An 18,809-nucleotide genomic window follows, 5' to 3' on the forward strand; every position below is an offset into this window, starting at 1 on the left:
ATAAGTTTTCTGACTACCGAGTCTATGCCCTATAATAGTTCCATATACCTGTTCATAAATATCTACATATGTATGTATGTTATTAATCAATTATATACTCGAGTATGTATTTAGTACTAATCTCATTGAACATAATTACGTTTATTACTATATATGAAAAGAATTTTTTAAATATATTCATATGTCAATAAAAATAAAAAATATGTTTATGGCAGAGTTAATATGTGTGTATGTATAGTTTTATTATTTCTCTAAATAAAACTAATTAACAAAACAAACCAAGTGTTATTCTTAACACCTCTGCAGCGAAATCTAGAAACAACTGTTGCTCCTCCGCCTCCTCCCACCACATTACAAAAGTAGAACTTGAAGCAATTACAATAGCCCGACTAAACTAGTAGGTTCACCTTAACACTTATTTATTATTTTACGGAGTATTTTATCTAAATTTCCATTTTTAAGATTGAAGAAGGAATTAGCTACATGATTTTTAGTATTTTCAATATTTATTCAAGGGCTTATATTAAATCAAATAGTCATAAATGCCTACTACATAAATTTTTACAAATATGTCTGAGGTCTAACATTGGTTTTTACATTCAGCATTTTACTAAACAAGTAAATAAAGAGTTGAATTTTATAGGTGCTTATTTAGTTTAAATATAACTTTCCATTTATTGCATAAACGTAATAAAGATCCGGTATATTTATTAAAAATAAAGGTTGGTATTTTATATTTCTAGGATCTGTGTGGTAGCAGTTACTACTTCATGATAATTTTCTAATGTTTCCACTTCTATCGGCTCAATTTTCACTCCAACGCCTTTTCGCTCATGTGTCATTTTGTGATTCCGCAGTTTGTAAGCTTGTTGAAAGCCTTTACCACAAATATCACATCTGCATAAATAAACAATTAAAAACATGTAGCAAAATATGTACAAATGTAAAACTTACACATGCGGCTTTTCTCCCGTGTGTATCATCTTGTGAAATTTCAAAGTGTTTGTGTATGTAAAGGATTTACCACAAACATCGCACACATATGGCCTTTCATTCGTATGAATTCTATTTATAAAATAAATATACATTATATTAATAATAATTAAGACTACTTAAGAACAATATACCGATGATGTTTATTGCGAGTGGAAAGGTCAGCAAAAGCTGCTGGACAATAACTGCATTTATATGGCCGATTTCCGGTGTGAGTATTCATATGCCGCGTTAATTGCTGTGTCTGTGCGAAGCAGTGTCCACAAATCCTGTAGTAATTTTGTGTTTTATAAATACAACCATAATATTTACTTGAAAATTTTACATATTTATTAATACTTACTCGCACTCATGCGGTTTGATACCCTTATGTAATTTTATATGTTCAGTAAGGCGTCCTTGCGATGGATAGATGTTTCCACAAATATCACAAATATATGATGTAGGTTTGACTTTTTTCGGTTTGGGTCCTCGCTTTGCCGGCGATGTCTTCTCTTTCTTAATTAAATCTCGATTTACTGTTTGTTTGGATGATACTACAGCACCTTTCTTCAAATTCTTTGGCGGTCGTCCTCTACCTCGCTTAGGTGCTGCTTCTTTCATTGGTACATAATCTTCATCCGAATACTGGAATTCATAATTAATATCTTCTAAGTACTCGGCACCGTCAGAAAGCGCTGAGCCTGACCGCTATAAGTATTAAAATCATTATAAATCCTCCACGATTAATTTAGTTTCTACTTACATCAATTGTGTCGAACTCTTCGAAAATCTCCGCATCTTCTTCAATTGGCTCATAAATATCTAGAACTTCAGTTTCCTCCGGATCCGATAGTTCCTGCTTAATGTCAGCAAGATCAGGCTCAACTTTCAAAGCTTCTACTTCCTCCACCTCAATGGGTAAATATTCCGTTACTTCTTCCTCAACCTGAGTATCTACTACAGCTGGTGCTATAAATCTACTAAGGTGTTTATGTGAACGCTGGCAGGTAACACGAAACTTATATGCCACACGCAAATATTTTATACATTTGCAACATATTTTATCCGGATAATGGTCAAAACGTTTAATCTGCATTGAAATATATTTAATTGTAGTATTATCACAAAAAAAAACAATACGGCAGAGCTATTTAGTAGAAATCACTATGTGCGCGGCAAATACTTACTGGTACTCCGCCACACTCCAAAATCATTTGCGTCATGTCTTTTTCGTCATCCCTATCAAATATAGTCGTCATCACTTCTTCGGGTTGCTTTAAACAAACCCTGCACACAATCCATTTTTCGTTTAAACTAGATTTCATGTTTTGATATTTACTATTTTGATCCTTGGTTGTGCCAATGCACCCAATATATCTTTTGTTTTTAAGAAAATGTTACAATACGAGAACGCTGTGACGCGATGCCAGTCTGCTTGGTCTGCTTTTCCACACTTTGGCTCACGAAGGCTGCAGATGTCAATCTTCGAAACATTTCGGGTACAGTTGGCAGCGCATATACAGGGTTGATTGAGAAGGAAAAGGTATTACAAAAAATTTTACTAAAAAGCCTCGAACTACACTACTCTATTATAAATGTTATAAAAATTTTATTTGTCGTAATTATTTTTTCGTTCTATTGCATAATACAGGAAATATGTGCCGTTTATACATTCATAATTTTATGTAGGTTGCTACAAAATGCAACTCTGAAACTATTTGCACCTATACATATAAAAACTCGGTTAAATATGTATGTTTGTCATTTTTAACAATTCGTACAAAGAAATTGTAAAATTAAAAGTAACCAACAAAATTCAAATCGGAAAAACTGAATAATTTGTTGCAATACTAATTCCACTCACAAATATGCATATAAAGTAGTTCCAAATAGATAAAAAGAAAACACATTTGAAAAATAAACATGAATTTATTAATAACATTTCTTTTATCACCAACGATAGGCATAGAAAAAAAACTTAACAAATAATTTTGTTGTATATGTATGTATGTACATGATATTTCTTCCATTAAAAATGGGTGCGCTCATGGGTTCTCCTGTGATGTGATTGAGTAAATTTTTTTCCACAGTATTTACAGCTAAAAAAATTTAATAATTTCAGCGTATACAAAAAATTACTCTAGTGTGCTTACTTGTATGGTTTCTCTCCTGTATGAGACATAACATGAACCTTGAGTACGTTCGAATAAGAAAATGCTTTACCGCAGGTCTCGCAAATGTACGGCCGCTCCTGTGTGTGAATCCTATTTAAAGTATTATATAATATATTTAAAAATTATTTGTATATAAACGTCACTCAACATACCGTTGATGCTTAATACAAGTAGATGGATCCGCAAAACTAGCTTCACAAAACTTGCATTTGAAAGGTCGGTTACCAGTGTGCGAATTCATATGACGAGCCAATTGGGGAGTTTGAGAAAATCGCTTATGACAAATTCTAAAAAACAAATATAAATGTAAGTGCTTAAAATAAGCTAATACATGTATAGGAATGTTTTGTACTTACTCGCATTCATGCGGTTTTTCTTTGGTGTGTATCCTTAGGTGTAATGTTAATTTAGACTTTTCATTATAAACATTACCACAAAAACTACAAATAAAATTATTTGTCGTTTTCTTTGTGGAATTTCTTTCGTTTTCAGTTTTATTTCTCGGCGTAGTTTTCGTTGCATTAGTAATTTTTTTACGGCCTCGTATTACTGGAGTTTTTAAGGAAACAATTTTAGTACTCACTTGAAAATCACATTCAACTGCTTCACTAACTTTATGCTGATATTTTTTAAACTTTTGTGTCGACTCCTCACTTAAGAGATTTTCAATATGATCTTCGGAACTAAGAGTTTCTTCTTCCTTAAATTCTTCGTATTGTGCGTTGGTGTAATATACCAGTTCATCAGAATGTTCTGTATTCCCATCTTCTAAAAAATCCATTCCATCACCTTCAATTTCAACAAACTAAAAAGTAAGAATTGAATACATATATGTATATACATTTTATATAAGTTTATAGCAAAATATTTTACAAAACGCGGTTAAATTTGGCGAAAATATAGAAATGAATATCAATTTCTTAAAATATAAGTAAAAATAACGGTCGATTGGATGATCTTCCTTTAGGAAATTTGGCAACGCTTAATTTTCTATCAATCTCGATGGCAACGCCACGTTTAAATTTGTTTACATGGAATGCTCAGCATATACAAACCTCGGCCTCATTCGAGTCTAATATGTTATCATCAGCTACATCACAATCCTCCGAAAAGCCTTCTATAACTTCAAACACAAAGTTATTATCATCGCCTCCAGCTTGGCTTGGCTCATCAACTACTACCAAAGATTTTTCACATTTTGTTTTTTCAGGCGGATGTTTGCTAGAACTATTTTTATTCAAAATCTCCATAAATTCATCGGCCTTATCTCCAGGCTCTTTTAGATTGCGTTCAGTAAATTGATGCAATTCCTGCCATTGTTTGACTGAGTGTTGGCAAAGCTTTCGAAACTTTTCTGCTGCTTTTAGCAATAAAAGGCATCTATTACATATTCGATCTGACCAATGTTTTAATTCATTCATCTAAAATAAAAGATAGTTATATGGGAGTGTTTCTAAACTACTGTCAATAATACACACTGCGATGGAACCATAGTCAGCTATTTGTTCAGCAAGATTAGACTCCCCGTCAAATATAGCACTCATTTCATTTTCCGATGTTTTCAAGCAGATCCGGCAAACGATCCATTTACTTACAGAACGTTCATTCATTGTTTTTACTATTCAAAGAGCTCACAAAATATTTTATTTAAAAGACTCGTTTTTAATAATATAGTTGGCAATGAAGTATGCTGTTTCTTCGTTGCCAAAGTCTGTTTGGCATACTATCACCAAACTGTTCTCAGTTCGAATGAGTTTTTGTAACAAAGTGTTGTATTTTTTGGCATGTTTTCGAAAAATCTAATTTTTTCATTACCACTTATATGGAAAATAAAATTGTCACCAAAATTACAAATCTGTTTGGTAACACTGTCACGCATTCTGACGTTCTCTGTTGTTGGTGTCTCAATGTTTACAATAATTTAATATTAGAAAGAACTTACAATATTTTTTATCACATTAATAGTATATATTAATTGCAATTTATTGAAAATAAGTTATGATGGATGTTAAGTTGGAAGTTGATACATTGTCAATGTGTCGTATATGCCTTCAAAATAGCGAAGAAGGTGAAGAAATGGCGTCTATTTTCGACCAAGATGCCGATTCAATTTGTCTGTACGAAAAAATTGAGAGTTGTGGTGGCATAAAGGCAAATTATAAATATATATGAAATATCTTACATTTTTCAAGATCTTTTTTTAACAGATTCTCACCGAACCGGAACTTCCAACCCGTATTTGCACAAAATGTAATGGCTTCCTTACAATAGCACATAAGTTTCGTATAATATGCAAAAACTCTGACGATTATTTGCGTGAATTTGTTTGCAAATCTTCTGATGATTGCGAAGATGAGGACAATAATTCAGAGTACACTATGGAGTACAGTCCAAAAACATCAGTTACACAAAATCTGCAGCAAACGAGTCAAAATAACGACGAGACGCAAGCTATTGATTATGAAGAAGTAGCAGTGTATTCAGAAATTTGGTTGCAGGATGGAGACAATGAAGACGATCTAATTGTTGAAGATCACGGAGATGGTTCCCAGCATTTCCAAAACCCTCAAAACCAGAATACAAACCCCAGCCCTTCAAGGAAAACATTAGGTATATCGTCGGACGGTGCGGCTGTTATACGTGTAAGAAATGACAGACAAGTAAATAAAGAAAAACAAATTCACATATGTGACATATGTGGTAATGTGTATCCGCGTAAGTATGCGCTAGAGGCGCATATGAGGCGACATCGTAATGAACGACCATATGAATGCGAGTAAGTAAGATTTACCAAACATAACAGTTGTATTTATCGCATAAATTTTTTTAAACGAAATACATATCTTGATTGGTCGCAGAATCTGTTCGCAATCATTTCATCTAAATTTCCAACTAACGCGGCATATACGCAAACATACTGGTGTGCGGCCGTATGCGTGCCAGTATTGCAAAAGGACTTTTGCTGATCGATCCACAATGCTTAAGCATGAGAGGTACAGTTCCATTTGTTAATTATTTTATCGACAATAAACTTGTAACATATCTGAATAGGATTCATCGCAATGAGAGGCCTTATACATGCGACGTTTGTGGGAAAAGCTTTACCTATTCCAGTGTTCTAAAAGTACATACGCTAACACATACGGGAGAAAAACCTTTTACGTATGTAATTACTCATGACTAATATTTATATGTTAATTAGATACTAAGTATTTAAAGTTTTGTTTTTACTACAATGTATATTATTTACCAAATCTAGATGTGGCATTTGCGGTAAAAGATTTTCTCGTGCTCATCACCTGCGAGCGCATTTGGAAACGCTGTTGCATCAGAGTGATCCTCGTTCAAAAATACTGCTCAAGCAAATCAAGCGTGAAGAAGGTCTGGGAAACGTATGTGAAGATTTATTAAATGCGTAATAAAGACTTGTCATGACATTAACATTGGCTACAAAGTGTAGAGATTATATCCTGTGAAACATTTGATTTTTCGAAGTTAAACCATGGCAAAATGTAAATCTGTCCCATAAGAAGATGTGGGTATAACTTCTGTCTGTTTGTAAAACTAAATTTTTTTTAAATTGTACCATCCGATCATTTTTAAAGTAGCTAGTACGATTGGGTTATACCTGCGAATTTGTTTTTTTACAGTTAAGCTAAATATTAAAATAACAGTAAAAGTGATTATATGAATGTTGGCATAAAAGATCACACTTTTTTCACGTTTTGTGAAATATTTTTCTTAATCATAGTCAACTAGCAGCGAAAATAATTACATTTTTTACATTACACACAGAATATATAATTTTATTGTATCAAATATACAGAAATTCATTGGCGAAACTTTGTGATAGACTTTGTTGTTAAAAGTGCAAAACAGTAATAATTTTCCATTGCGTTATGCTTCTAGAATGTAGAAAAATCAAATGTAATAAACATCCCAATTAAGTTTATTTTTGTTTTAACTAAAAATTAAATAACAGAACATACGCGTTTATTGTCAATAACTTCTATGCAAACGCTTTAATTACATAATAATAAAAATTGATGAATTAAATTGATAGGTCATGGAAGCGTACTGTCTCACTCAGTTTTCTTTTTAATTTGAAACAAACTATCCTAGTGTTTTAATTTGTTATTATAAATTTGCTCCAACTTTTTATTACAATATTGATGTTCATCGCATTTTCTCATTTAATTTCATGTTTTCGTTTTAAAACTTCTTTTTTTATGTTTTCTGTTAAATATTATGTTTGATTTGCACAGCAAAGAAAAACACGGTTGTAAGTCGCAACGACTGTCGTTAGAAATCTACTTGCTCAACATACGCATTTTATCTTTGATTAAATTCCGGAGTTCCGCAACCATAAGCTCATGAGATTCCTTAAATATTGACGCGACATCACCTATGAGAGTTGCTTCTACTTCTGGCTTAAGCGACATATCCGCCATAAAAGAGTTTAGTTCTCGAGCCAAAGTCGGTGTTTTCCAATTAGCTGCAAAGAAAAGAAAGTAACATTTGTTGAAATAAACTTCATAATCCAAATTATCTATCTAAATTTATTTTTTAACCATATACACAATGTACGTACTTATGGCATTTTCGCAACTTTGAAATTGTTTTCTCAGGTGACGCATTAACTCAATCACTAATTGGCTGCGTTCCTTCTCATTTACGATATTCAAATCACTATTGCTTTCCTGAGCGGCCTTCTTTCGGGGTTTGGTCTTGGCAGGTTGTTGTAATTTTTCATATATAACCGATAATACAAAAGCGTATAACGACAATATCTAGAATAAAAATAACAAATTAGTTGAAGGCGCTTTTGTTTATTTTTCGACACACACTAACTTCTAAACACGCAGCCACCTTATTCTGCCATTCGCGTCTACGCCAAAGGCCATCCGCCACTGAGTCACTTTCCGTTATAACCTGTACACATAGTTGTACAATTTTAGACGCACTGTCGCTAACCACTTTACATTGAATTGGCAAATTACTCGCTCCGCTGTATAAATCCAGAACAAGCTGTGCGAGCGAACTGAAGAACTCCTCATATGGCACTTCAAGCAACAGATGCAGTCTAGTTGGTAACAAATTGACTAGAAAACGATTTGACAGTGGCTTATAGTTCATGAGACGCAGACGTTGAAATAATCCAGACCATGAATCGCGCAGCAATTCGATCGTGTCGGTTTCTCTTGCGCTTTCCATATCATTGGAGTTGCTGTTGCTATTTGCGTTAACGGTTTTTTGATTCGTTTTCTTGCTATTAATATTTTTATCGATGTTTTGTTTATCTTCCGTTACATTTGCTATGTCTAAATTTGGTTTTTGGTGGAAAATGTCGACAAACGAAGCTACTAAACGCAACTGAAGTTGGCGTATTTGCAACACTTCCACTTCTTGGTCAAACGATTCTTTGCGTTCCTCGTCAACATTAACCAAATGCACCGGGTCCCAGCGTATCAAGGCGCCTAAATCGCGATTGTCCGATAATTCATTCCATGAAATGCGATCCTCAGCAGGCTCAATGCTCATAGCTGTATATGCTGCTAGGTTTTGTCGCACATTACCATATAACATAACCAAATCACACAATTGCGCCTCTATAGAAGTACTGACATAGTGAATGCTGTTTGTAAGACGTTCTTTAAAATTCATGAACTCTTCAAGTTTAGAGAATGTACAAAACCGATATGTCAATGTAATGTACTCTAAGCGTTCCTTGTAGCTGTTGGTGAAAAATTTCAAAGTCGCATCAAAAACTGTGCGTGCCATAGAGAAACGACCACACAATGGCAATAAATTGCAATGAATGTAACTCATCGAGTCCAGCTGTATTTGCTTGATATCCAAGTAATCGTACATTTCTTGTGCGCCCAACATGCAACCGAACATATGATATATCTTCAGGCTAAGCAATTTTACATGAAAATTGCTGGTGCTATTACGAAGTACATATTGTAACAGACAGAGCGCTTCAAAAATTCGATCCGATCGTTGTTCTCTCAAGCTTACATCATACATTACATTTGCGGCCAGTAGCGCGTACGGATCAGATGGACCCATATCGGTGTGTAGTAAATTCTTACCAAAAGAGCTTAAACCGTGTTCATAGTGCAATTTTAGGGCAGTGTAAAATGCAAGTAAATGTTCCGTTTGCAAGTCTAAATGTGAGCCACAAATGCGTGAAATCTGCAAAGCACAGATGTGCTTTTGCATTTGTTCTTTCTAAAGTTTCACACGAAAAATGGGTTTAAAATATTATTATAGAAACATTTTGTTTATCGTCATATTACTTACATCCTGTGGTAGTGTAGTGGAGCTAATTCCGCTCTCCAATAAAAGCTTACTAGCTAACTGCTGACGACCTTCCATACTAATAGAGGGCAGGAAGAGCGCAATGTCGTGAGTACAACAAGGTTTGTCACCAAAAAGCCGAAAATATTCATTAATCAATACAGAAAAGTCACCAAGTAAAGCTTCTGCATCCATATTTTGTGCACGCATACGCTTATGTAGTTCCAAGCGCGCTAAATATGGTCCACGTACTTTGCGTTCACCGGATTCGATCATCTGTAGCATTAATAAAAGTAAGGAAATTTGAATATAACAAAAAATAGTTAATTAATGATATACTTAGATAACATACCTGACAAAGAAAATCATGGCATTCATCTAGGGTACTTAATTCACTTATGGCTGTTTCATCGTTAGTTTTCTCGGTCAGAGTGTTTTGGGAGACATCTTTCAGCAATTGAAAACAACTTATTAAGTAATCTTGATAATAGTCCCAACGATCTCGACTTTAAAATAATTTAATTAAATTATCTACATGAATCTTATTTCTATTTTATTGCAAATGTAGTTTAATATTTTTTCTATTACCATTTTTATTACAAAAGTTTCAAAATAAAATTACTCACTCATCTTTTAACAAGTCTTTTAGAAGGGTATTTGTCTCTTGCCACATTTTCAACTCTTTTAACAAATCGATTTTCATATAAACGGGGGCGCCAGGATACAGTTTTTCACATAGTTCACCGTTAAGAAATTCCAAAGCATCTTTATACTTTTTCTGTAGTTTTAAAATATGCAAATAAAGAAAAACTTCTTGTTCCGACTCGAGTTTGTTTTCATTGATCATTTTTTCTACCATGCGCTGCGCAAGCGCTAAATAAATTTTGGTCTTTTCCGGAAATTTACTTTCTGGTCCACGTATGCCCTAAAATTATAGTAAAATTGTAAACCACATGCCAAGCGAAAGTCAATTTGAATACCTGAAGAACAACACTCATTACAGCCCAAAAATAATACGCCGTCTTTGGTTGGGCTTTATATAATTGAAGCGCAACAGATTGCTGCGATTTAAAATCCTCCAAGCGCACATGAGATATAAAAAGATGGGCTAATAGTTCCTCATTACCGGGTGATTGTTTTACGGCGTTATTATACAAATATACAATCTTGTCCACTGTAAATTAAAAAATATTTACATATACCGTTGTTATGAATATGATTTATGACTAAAGATTATATATAGCTTATCTCCACCCTCTTAATAATTAAACGTTTTATAAATTAATATTTTTTCTCTAGCATCCGTGGTACTTATGATATGTAGTGCGGTATCACGGTAATAGTGCCTTTGTGAATTTTGTCGCATGCCCAATATGAATAATGTGCATTTGGTGGCAGACAAAAAACTAAAATTATATTTTAATGAGTGCAACCAAATTCCGGTGAATATGTAATTGCTTAGAACGCTACCAACAAAGTATGCGGCTAAATTGTTTTGAGAAACTTTCTAGGCATTGCGAATTGACTGACTGATCCTATAGTTTTATTTTAAATATGTATGTATTGTATAATTAAAAATATTTGGACATCAATTATCCTTTAAGAGTTAGCATTTCAAAAATTTTATACAAATTTTTCCTAAAAACTCTATTTTTTTATAACTCGATATTTTTCATCAATTTATTTAAATTTTATTTTTAAATTTTCTTAATTCATAGTTTTCATAAAACAATAATTAATAATTTTATTTTGTAACCAAAATTCAGATGTTATGCTCCTGCGGTGAATATACATAGTATAAAAATAAAGAATCCATACGTATGTATGTATATCAGAATCAAAAACCATCTACACATTCCATTTGGGTGCTTGACAATTTTTTTGCATACATTTAATGATAATGAATGCATGTGTGCATATACATTAGGGTATACTAAATAAGATAATTAGACGAATATCATTTTAATGGCACCTTACTATAAGTTCATAGCTCTAATGGATATACATATATTATAATAAAATAAGAGTCTAAATGTCGAATGCCCAGACAGCTACTACTCTCTTGTAAATTTTTATATATGAGAATAAAATATTTTCCTTCCAAAAAAATAAAACTTACAAAAAATATTGTTATTACATATTTTTTTTATATATTTTCAAGAGAACATTTACATATGTATATAGGATATACTCTTATAGAAAAATTTATTATTTTATATATACTTACGTTGTTCCAATTCTTTATAGCAAAATGATAACACCTGTAATGTTGGATCATCTACTGGTTTCTCATTGCTCACAGTTTTTAATACAATCTGACTCTCTTCATATCGCCCCAGTCGAAGTAATGCTAACGCTTTCAATGCTCGAGCACACCACATATTTGGATGTTTTTTTAGAAGTTTTTCCGTCTCTTGAAGAGCTTTTCGGTTATTTCCAACCTCCAAACTATCTAAAAGTTTCAATTAAAATGTTTGTTTCGGTTGAAAATTTTGATAAAATTTTTTCCATTTCATATGGAAAATTGCATACAATCATTCGTCCACATGCTATTGTTACTCACACGTGCCATAAATCGCTTACCATATATTGGGCGCAAACGTCTCTCAAAGACGGTAGCGTCATGCACTTGTTGCGACATCTCTCCTTTGTAATCACACTAGGCTTTATATAGCCGTTTTATTTTAAAATTACTTAAAATTCAACAACTTTTTAATTTATCAATCGTAGTTTAATCCTCAACTTCGAACACTTTTTACACAACCTCTGGTCAAAAGTTCTTACAAATGCATGTGACTGTGCTTTTTTGATTATTACGAAAGCCAATGTGGTAATAGTTTCACGGAAACTACCATAAATATTTTTTTAAAAGAAATTTTGTTTAATAATGGCTAAATTATTTTGAGCCTTTTTAATTGCTAATTTTCCCCCGAAAATATTCCAAATACATATGTCAATTTGCTGCTACAAAACATATTTTTCCATCAAATGACGCCTTTTTGTTATTATTATGTGTGTCTCGCGTATTACTTTTACGCGATAATCCTTTGAGAACAATTTTTGAGTTATTACTTAATTTTTATCTATGATATTGATAAAATTAAATCTTTTTAAACGAATCGCACCTAGCCGAAAGTAAAGGAGCATACGGCAAAAGTTGCATGTAAAGCATAAGCAAAAATAAATGTCACAAAAGAACGAACAACTAAAGGCATGCATAATTTATAAATACAGTGAAGGTTATACCATTGAAACTTTGGTGGTTTGGAAAAGCTACTCGGGAAAGGGAAAATCCGATTTTTTAATATTCATAGAAACATTTTTTCACCAATATCTGAAGCATCAGAAAATGTTGCTGCTGTAGTGGAATTTTGTTACTGAATAAATAATATCCACGTTATAAACAATTAATTGCGTTACACATTACTAAATTAAAGTCTTAAATTAAATTCCTAAATTTTTTGAATTATTGAAATTTTTTCTATTATTTAATAAATTATATATAAAAGTACTGTCGTATATAAAATATATGGAGAATAATTACAATATTTTCATTATTACTTAATTTTTTCTTATTGAACAATGTAAGTCCTTTATTGTAAATGACGAGATAAATTGTCATTTAATTTTATTTTACTTCCATTCGTAAATATTTACGAAGCAGGTGTATAATAAAATATAAGCTTTGGGCTGCCACTCCGTTACAGAAAACCTAAATCAAACAAAAATATAATAGTTTATTAATATTATTTCGTAGACTAAAATTCGTTAGTAAAAAATTATATATTGAAGTTTGCAATAGTTGGTTTAAGCAACTTTATCGTTGGTTTTAATAAATAGAATTTAATTCTTTAGAATTCATTTATCTGGCAACGACAGCTAATTTTATCAATTTCATTTCTGGCACTATTAAATTTTACAAGTAACATTGAAAACAAAAGATGAATGATCCTAATAAAGCTATTAACGTGAATTTATCATCGCTTTTAAGTTTAAAAGCTGAGCTATTACGGAAACAGGCAGAAGTAAGCAAAGCAAAAACTGCCCAAGCTCAAACTCAACCGAGTGAATATACTGCTAAAAAATTGCAAACATTCATTAATAACAACGCTGCCACGGAAGATGCTCAAAGCAGTAAAAAATATAAAAAGTCTCGAACCAAAGAAGTGGAATCAGGTGAGGATGTTACTGTGTACGAGTACGAAGATACCGAGTTGGTGGAAAAGTCAAAACGCGTGCTGGAAGCAAAAAGCAAGTTCTACGAACGCATGACACGCACTGGAGGACAATTAAATTCAGATGATAACTGCTTAGTGTTATTTAATCGCAAGCACCAAGAAGAATGCAAGGACAATAACAATGCCAACAGGTATGATGAGCAATGTATAGAAAACGATGTTAAAAACAGCGATAGCGAAAGTGAGGATGAAGTAGCATCGGATGAAGAAGAGGATTGGGTCGAATATACTGATTGTTTAGGGCGTACTAGAAAATGTCTACGGGAAGATTTAGAAACCATAAAAAAAAGAGATGCTGAATTGGCAGCTACTATGCCGGAACGTTTGGACCAATCTAAAGCTAATTGGATGATAAATACGAAAGACACTGATACAGCAAAACTGGATGAAGATGCACCTTTCGGTCCCATGCCATGTGAGAGTTTATTCGGTGATGGGATTTCCTTAATGTCCAAACATGATGAACAAAGGGCTAACTGGGAGCGCAAAGAGCAAGAAAATCTCGACAAGATAGATGTGCACTACCAGGATGTTTTCTTTGATGAGGCTAGGCAACACGGTGTCGGTTATTATACCTTCTCCACCGATGAAGAAGAACGTAAAAAACAGCAAAAAGAATTGGAAGAAATAAGAAAAGGCACCATTGAAGAGCAGAACCGTCGTGAACAGCTTCGCGCTCAGCGGGAAAAAATCATTGCAGAGCGCGTTTTTGCAGCTAAAAATAGGCAACGAGCTCGTCTTGGGTTGCCTCCACTTGATAAAGTTGAAGAAAAGGAAGAAGATGCAAATACAAAGAAAGAGACTAAGGAGGAGCGTAGAGCTAGAAAAAAAGAAGAAAAAAATAGACGAAAACAAGAAAAATATGAAAAAGAAAGGGAGTTTGAACGTCAGAATCACCTTCGCCCGTGGGATAAGGAAAAATTATTCAAAGAAAGTAGCATTTTAGCTAAAGATGACAGCCAAAATGAGCCAGAACCAAAATGGTCCTATAAGGCAGAAAAATTGCCGATGTCTCAGGAGCAGTGGAATGAGAAGAAAAGATCTGAACGCATAACAGAATTTGCGCCCACTAACAATCCACAAATTCAGAAACAATACCAGCCAAAACGTAGAAATTTCACCAGCATGCCTCCACCAGAAGAGCTTATTTTAGTGAACAGCTCCAACAATGACAAATGTTCTACTCGTACAACTGAAAATTTCGCTAATTACCAGTCATCTAAAAGTGATAAGAGATTTCAGTGTCGCAGCTATTGTGCAGAGACCACAGAACCGGAACGGTTAGGAGTTAACATAGCACCACCTGCTGACTTAGATTATGCTTCGCCACCGCATACTAAAAAGCCGAAATCCAACAGTGAACTAGAGAAATCAATTGAAGCAGGTTTACGATTTCTGCGCAACAATTCTGATAAAGGAAATTTGACTACTAAATCCAGTTGGACAGCAAAGGCAGACTATTAAATAATTTAGACAACCAATTATTTCTAAAACATACAAATATGGCTAATACATTCTTTTTTAAGCAGATAAATTTATTTAATCGTATTTTTGTATATACCGTTTTCATTCACTTGTAGTTGTCGAACAAATAATTTTCTTTTAAATATAAATCTATTCAAGCGACAATATGCAATGTTGCTACAAGTTGTTATTGTCAGTATGAAGTTTTTGGTAATATTGTATATTACAAAATGTTTACCGAAAAAATAAAAGTAAAGCCATTCGTGCGAAATTACAGTGCAATTTTTCCATTACAAATAGGACATTACTCTTTATTTTTGTAATATTGAAAAGTACTTAAACTAAATCGAAATATAGCAATACTTTCACAGAAGTCGCTACGGTACATAGTGTGTGAATGTGTGCGGATTGCGTTCGAAATATTCTTTGGTTTTGGATTACAACTAATATTTTTTCATTTACCCACTTACATACATACATATGAATCTATAAAATATAACTACAGTCGCCTCGCTCAATCTAATCGTCTTACTGTATTAAATTACATTTATAAAATTCTCATGGGAATGAAAATTAATTAGCGCTTCACATATTTGGAACATTTATAGAGAACTGCATAAGTAAAATAAGCTTATATTATATACATACTATGTACGCTTCCTTTTTAACTTATATACCAACATAAATTTAATATATCATTTTATATATGGTTGCGCTATAATCAAAAATCGTTATAAGAAAGCTTATCTGCAGTTGTAACCTTTATATTAAGTTACACGTGCTGCCACCGTTAGCCTTCGTAATCTGGTAATTTAGATTATTAAAGCATGCCACTATCGACCATATCAATGACGATATCAGACATTTTTTCGCGACACAAATCGTTTGGAGGAAAATTCAAGATTGGTGCACCGGCATCTATGTCATCATGGTGCATATTTAAGTACATGTCTGGTGCATTTTCAGACGAACATGTTGACATGGGTATAATATCCATTGCAAGTCCAAGTGCAAAACGTCCATACTCTTTCAATTCAATGCGAAATCTACGAATAACTCATAAAAGGGCATTATTAAAGAAGTTGTTTAATACAAGAAATTGATAATACATACAGTTTTGCAAGTTTTTCCATGGTATCACATACTTCTGGTATGTTTGTGCATAATAATTTGAGCCAACCAAAAACTTCTGATGTATATAGTTTAATAAACCCGTTTAAATGTTCATCGCGCATTGCTTTGGTGGTACAACAAAATAATAAATTGGCTATATCCAGTGCAATAGAACTGTAGCGAATCAGTTGAAAATCTACCAGGCAAACCTAAAGAGAGCGTAATTGCTTAAATATTTGTACGAATACATTGGTAAAAAAACATCTCTCACATCTACGGCTCGTTTTTGTTCTGTATTATCCCCGGCGCATTCATAGCGATAGAGGAAATTGTTGACCCAACAGTCACCGTGACAAATAGCAGAAAGTGTCGACTCCGCACTGACTAAATGAACCATTTGGGAAAAGAACGTTGAAGACCCCGCAAATTTTTTCATTGCTTCCAAATATTTAGAATCATTCGGAAGGATATCAGAAACCTGTTGATAGAGATCGCCAGTAAACATAGATATATGTATGTACATTCGAATAAATAATTAGATTTTCTAATATTTACCATTTTAATGGCATCCTTTGTAAGCCTTTCATAGTAATTTTTGTACCAATTCGCATTTGAGGAACAAAACAGTCCTTCGGTAATATGTTCGCGCAATCGTTCGAAATGAGCAGGATTTTCAAATTTATAAGACAAACTGAGGGCATGAAATTGAGCCATCTCTTTTAGCACCAAGTGTGTCTCTTCTAAAGTTAAACCCTTTTGGCGATCCGGCATTTGGAAGTTGCGCACGCGCAAGTCCTCTGAAAAAGTTTGAAGTTAAGTCAAAAAGTTAATTGTTCATATTTTTTTTAAATTTGCTTATCCATACCCATTATGAGGAGATCATCACGCGCATAGTAACATTTAGGAGTGGCTCCAAAAACTTTGGATGTTTTGTCTTCTTGAAATCTCAACAGTTCTGGCATTATTTCCATATAAAATAACACCTCATTTCTGAAATTCAAGATGGTTATCAAATATATCTTACGTATGTATATATACATAGATTTGGAAAATTTCAATTAATATTTAATTTAAAGAAAAATTAAAGGTTATTTAATATCAAAAATAAATTAAGTGTTGATATTGTACATTTTACACCTAGTATAAATAAGCATAGAGACAATAATATAATGGTAGCGTCGGTGGTGTAATGGTTAGCATAGTTGCCTTCCAAGCAGTTGATCCGGGTTCGATTCCCGGCCGACGCACACTTTTTTTTATAATTTTTTTATATAAATTTAATACTTACCTAAAGAGCTTATCGCTTTTATAAGCTTCTCGACGTTGTGCATTCTCCGGTATTCTCTTACAAATTAAATTCTTTTCCCATTTTTGTTTTTTACCATCCGCTGAGCTTTCTCGTTGACCAGTTAGATGTGTACGATATATTGTCGCCGTATAATTGTCACCGCGCCCAGAAGCCTGCTCCTCCTACCGTTCAGAAGCAATTAAAAATAATTATCTAGAACAAGTGCAGCTTAATAAAGCAACACAGAAATATGTTGCATACACATGTCCATAAATACATATGTATGTATACATATATGTACATATGTATGTATATATGTACATATGTAAGTATGTAAATATTCTGACTGCACTGCTTTGAATGCTTCCACAATTTCAGCATCAACCGCAATACAACCGCACACAACAATGTCAAAAGCAATTGAAATCAAAGTATCCAATAGTGAAAGAACTACTTGCTTAAAAAAGATTTAATTTCTCTATCCACAATACTGACTAAGCCAATCAATCGAATGTTTGAAGTGTGTGAGGTTGCAGAGCGGTAACTGTTACCACCTTGTGATGTAACATTGAATTCATATGTGGAATCTTATTATACAAACTGTGCATACAAACACTTTTATTTACTTAGGTACATATGTACATATAAACATTGTACAGATTTATTACACACAAATTTAAATATGTGAATACGTTAATGAAATCGGTTATAATAAACTTGTGCCATACCTCAAATCCATCGATTTCTACTTCCGGCTCTAAACCGCGAAAGATTTCTCGATATGTTTCTAATGTTATTTTAGAACAAGATGCACTGTCTCCCGGAGTCTTATCAGTTACTCCCATAATCTTTAGAACTCTTTCCCGAGTAGGATCAAAGGCTATACAAAACTGGAAGAATATTAGAAGCAGAAGATTATAGAATGCTTTAGACTTCACATTACAATACTTATAGTTGATTTCGGTGTTTTGTACTGCGAATTTTTACCGATTTCGATTCTATATTATTGCAGTTAATTTTGTTCCCAATAATATTATAAAATTCACCTTTAACTAATAAGCAATGAAGACAGTTTGCGTACGAATACTTGCAGTTTTTCGATGCGTTACAATTACAATTCTCCACTTGACGTTCTCAATGCTTTCGCGAATTTCTCGCATCGATTTTCTCTGCTGAAATTTGACAACTGTAGGGGCCGCTTAGGAAGGGATGCTAAGCGGCTGTCAGTTTCAAGAATGAAATATGTATATACAT

At 33.2% G+C, this 18,809-nt stretch overlaps 6 protein-coding genes and 1 non-coding gene across 7 annotated transcripts; 3 read left to right on the plus strand and 4 right to left on the minus strand.

The window, feature by feature from the left end:
• Positions 1-484: 484 nt before the first annotated feature.
• On the minus strand, positions 485-2,394 carry LOC126756541 (zinc finger protein 3-like). Its single transcript, XM_050469721.1, has 6 exons — positions 2,163-2,394; positions 1,739-2,065; positions 1,337-1,683; positions 1,128-1,262; positions 955-1,065; positions 485-897 (listed from the first exon to the last, which is right to left on the minus strand). The coding sequence occupies exons 1-6, from the start codon at positions 2,298-2,300 to the stop codon at positions 732-734; spliced, it is 1,224 nt and encodes a 407-aa protein (XP_050325678.1). The 5' UTR covers positions 2,301-2,394; the 3' UTR covers positions 485-731.
• A 490-nt stretch (positions 2,395-2,884) lies between these two features.
• LOC126756480 (zinc finger protein 286A-like) lies at positions 2,885-4,872 on the minus strand. Its single transcript, XM_050469595.1, has 6 exons — positions 4,628-4,872; positions 4,205-4,570; positions 3,506-3,954; positions 3,302-3,436; positions 3,129-3,239; positions 2,885-3,074 (listed from the first exon to the last, which is right to left on the minus strand). Exons 1-6 carry the CDS (start codon positions 4,757-4,759, stop codon positions 3,005-3,007), a joined length of 1,263 nt encoding a protein of 420 aa, XP_050325552.1. The 5' UTR covers positions 4,760-4,872; the 3' UTR covers positions 2,885-3,004.
• A 154-nt stretch (positions 4,873-5,026) lies between these two features.
• Positions 5,027-7,234, plus strand: LOC126756758 (transcription factor Ouib). Its single transcript, XM_050470093.1, has 5 exons — positions 5,027-5,300; positions 5,357-5,925; positions 6,008-6,142; positions 6,201-6,311; positions 6,409-7,234. Exons 1-5 carry the CDS (start codon positions 5,148-5,150, stop codon positions 6,566-6,568), a joined length of 1,128 nt encoding a protein of 375 aa, XP_050326050.1. The 5' UTR covers positions 5,027-5,147; the 3' UTR covers positions 6,569-7,234.
• A 34-nt stretch (positions 7,235-7,268) lies between these two features.
• On the minus strand, positions 7,269-12,593 carry LOC126755170 (phagocyte signaling-impaired protein). Its single transcript, XM_050467593.1, has 9 exons — positions 12,036-12,593; positions 11,680-11,904; positions 10,433-10,626; positions 10,079-10,377; positions 9,805-9,958; positions 9,456-9,728; positions 8,001-9,383; positions 7,741-7,939; positions 7,269-7,644 (listed from the first exon to the last, which is right to left on the minus strand). The coding sequence occupies exons 1-9, from the start codon at positions 12,091-12,093 to the stop codon at positions 7,460-7,462; spliced, it is 2,970 nt and encodes a 989-aa protein (XP_050323550.1). The 5' UTR covers positions 12,094-12,593; the 3' UTR covers positions 7,269-7,459.
• A 757-nt stretch (positions 12,594-13,350) lies between these two features.
• LOC126755567 (coiled-coil domain-containing protein 174) lies at positions 13,351-15,430 on the plus strand. The gene has a single exon (XM_050468264.1). It carries the CDS (start codon positions 13,394-13,396, stop codon positions 15,152-15,154), a length of 1,761 nt encoding a protein of 586 aa, XP_050324221.1. The 5' UTR covers positions 13,351-13,393; the 3' UTR covers positions 15,155-15,430.
• On the minus strand, positions 15,426-18,712 carry LOC126756323 (uncharacterized). The gene is made up of 8 exons (XM_050469345.1): positions 18,602-18,712; positions 18,284-18,445; positions 17,556-17,737; positions 17,133-17,257; positions 16,823-17,064; positions 16,539-16,745; positions 16,268-16,476; positions 15,426-16,200 (listed from the first exon to the last, which is right to left on the minus strand). The coding sequence occupies exons 2-8, from the start codon at positions 18,398-18,400 to the stop codon at positions 15,975-15,977; spliced, it is 1,308 nt and encodes a 435-aa protein (XP_050325302.1). The 5' UTR covers positions 18,401-18,445; positions 18,602-18,712; the 3' UTR covers positions 15,426-15,974.
• Positions 17,443-17,514, plus strand: Trnag-ucc (transfer RNA glycine (anticodon UCC)). Its single transcript has one exon. It is a non-coding gene; the product is annotated as a tRNA-Gly (tRNA).
• Positions 18,713-18,809: the final 97 nt, after the last annotated feature.

Source organism: Bactrocera neohumeralis, chromosome 2, assembly GCF_024586455.1.
Source record: "Bactrocera neohumeralis isolate Rockhampton chromosome 2, APGP_CSIRO_Bneo_wtdbg2-racon-allhic-juicebox.fasta_v2, whole genome shotgun sequence".
NCBI lineage: Eukaryota > Metazoa > Arthropoda > Insecta > Diptera > Tephritidae > Bactrocera > Bactrocera neohumeralis.

Coding starts and splice junctions, on each gene's coding strand:
- LOC126756541 (XM_050469721.1), bottom strand. CDS start 2,300: ATGAAATCTAGTTTAAACGAAAAATGGATTGTGTGCAGGGTTTGTTTA. Junction 2,066..2,162: donor TGGAGTGTGGCGGAGTACCA/GTAAGTATTTGC, acceptor ATTTCAATGCAG/ATTAAACGTTTTGACCATTA. Junction 1,066..1,127: donor ACTCGCAATAAACATCATCG/GTATATTGTTCT, acceptor TTTTATAAATAG/AATTCATACGAATGAAAGGC.
- LOC126756480 (XM_050469595.1), bottom strand. CDS start 4,759: ATGAATGAACGTTCTGTAAGTAAATGGATCGTTTGCCGGATCTGCTTG. Junction 4,571..4,627: donor CTGACTATGGTTCCATCGCA/GTGTGTATTATT, acceptor CTTTTATTTTAG/ATGAATGAATTAAAACATTG. Junction 3,240..3,301: donor ACTTGTATTAAGCATCAACG/GTATGTTGAGTG, acceptor TACTTTAAATAG/GATTCACACACAGGAGCGGC.
- LOC126756758 (XM_050470093.1), top strand. CDS start 5,148: ATGATGGATGTTAAGTTGGAAGTTGATACATTGTCAATGTGTCGTATA. Junction 5,301..5,356: donor AGAGTTGTGGTGGCATAAAG/GCAAATTATAAA, acceptor TTTTTTTAACAG/ATTCTCACCGAACCGGAACT. Junction 5,926..6,007: donor GAACGACCATATGAATGCGA/GTAAGTAAGATT, acceptor GATTGGTCGCAG/AATCTGTTCGCAATCATTTC.
- LOC126755170 (XM_050467593.1), bottom strand. CDS start 12,093: ATGTCGCAACAAGTGCATGACGCTACCGTCTTTGAGAGACGTTTGCGC. Junction 11,905..12,035: donor ACGTTTGCGCCCAATATATG/GTAAGCGATTTA, acceptor TGAAACTTTTAG/ATAGTTTGGAGGTTGGAAAT. Junction 10,627..11,679: donor CTATAAAGAATTGGAACAAC/GTAAGTATATAT, acceptor TTTAATTTACAG/TGGACAAGATTGTATATTTG.
- LOC126755567 (XM_050468264.1), top strand. CDS start 13,394: ATGAATGATCCTAATAAAGCTATTAACGTGAATTTATCATCGCTTTTA.
- LOC126756323 (XM_050469345.1), bottom strand. CDS start 18,400: ATGGGAGTAACTGATAAGACTCCGGGAGACAGTGCATCTTGTTCTAAA. Junction 17,065..17,132: donor TGATGATCTCCTCATAATGG/GTATGGATAAGC, acceptor AAACTTTTTCAG/AGGACTTGCGCGTGCGCAAC. Junction 16,201..16,267: donor ATGGAAAAACTTGCAAAACT/GTATGTATTATC, acceptor AGTTATTCGTAG/ATTTCGCATTGAATTGAAAG.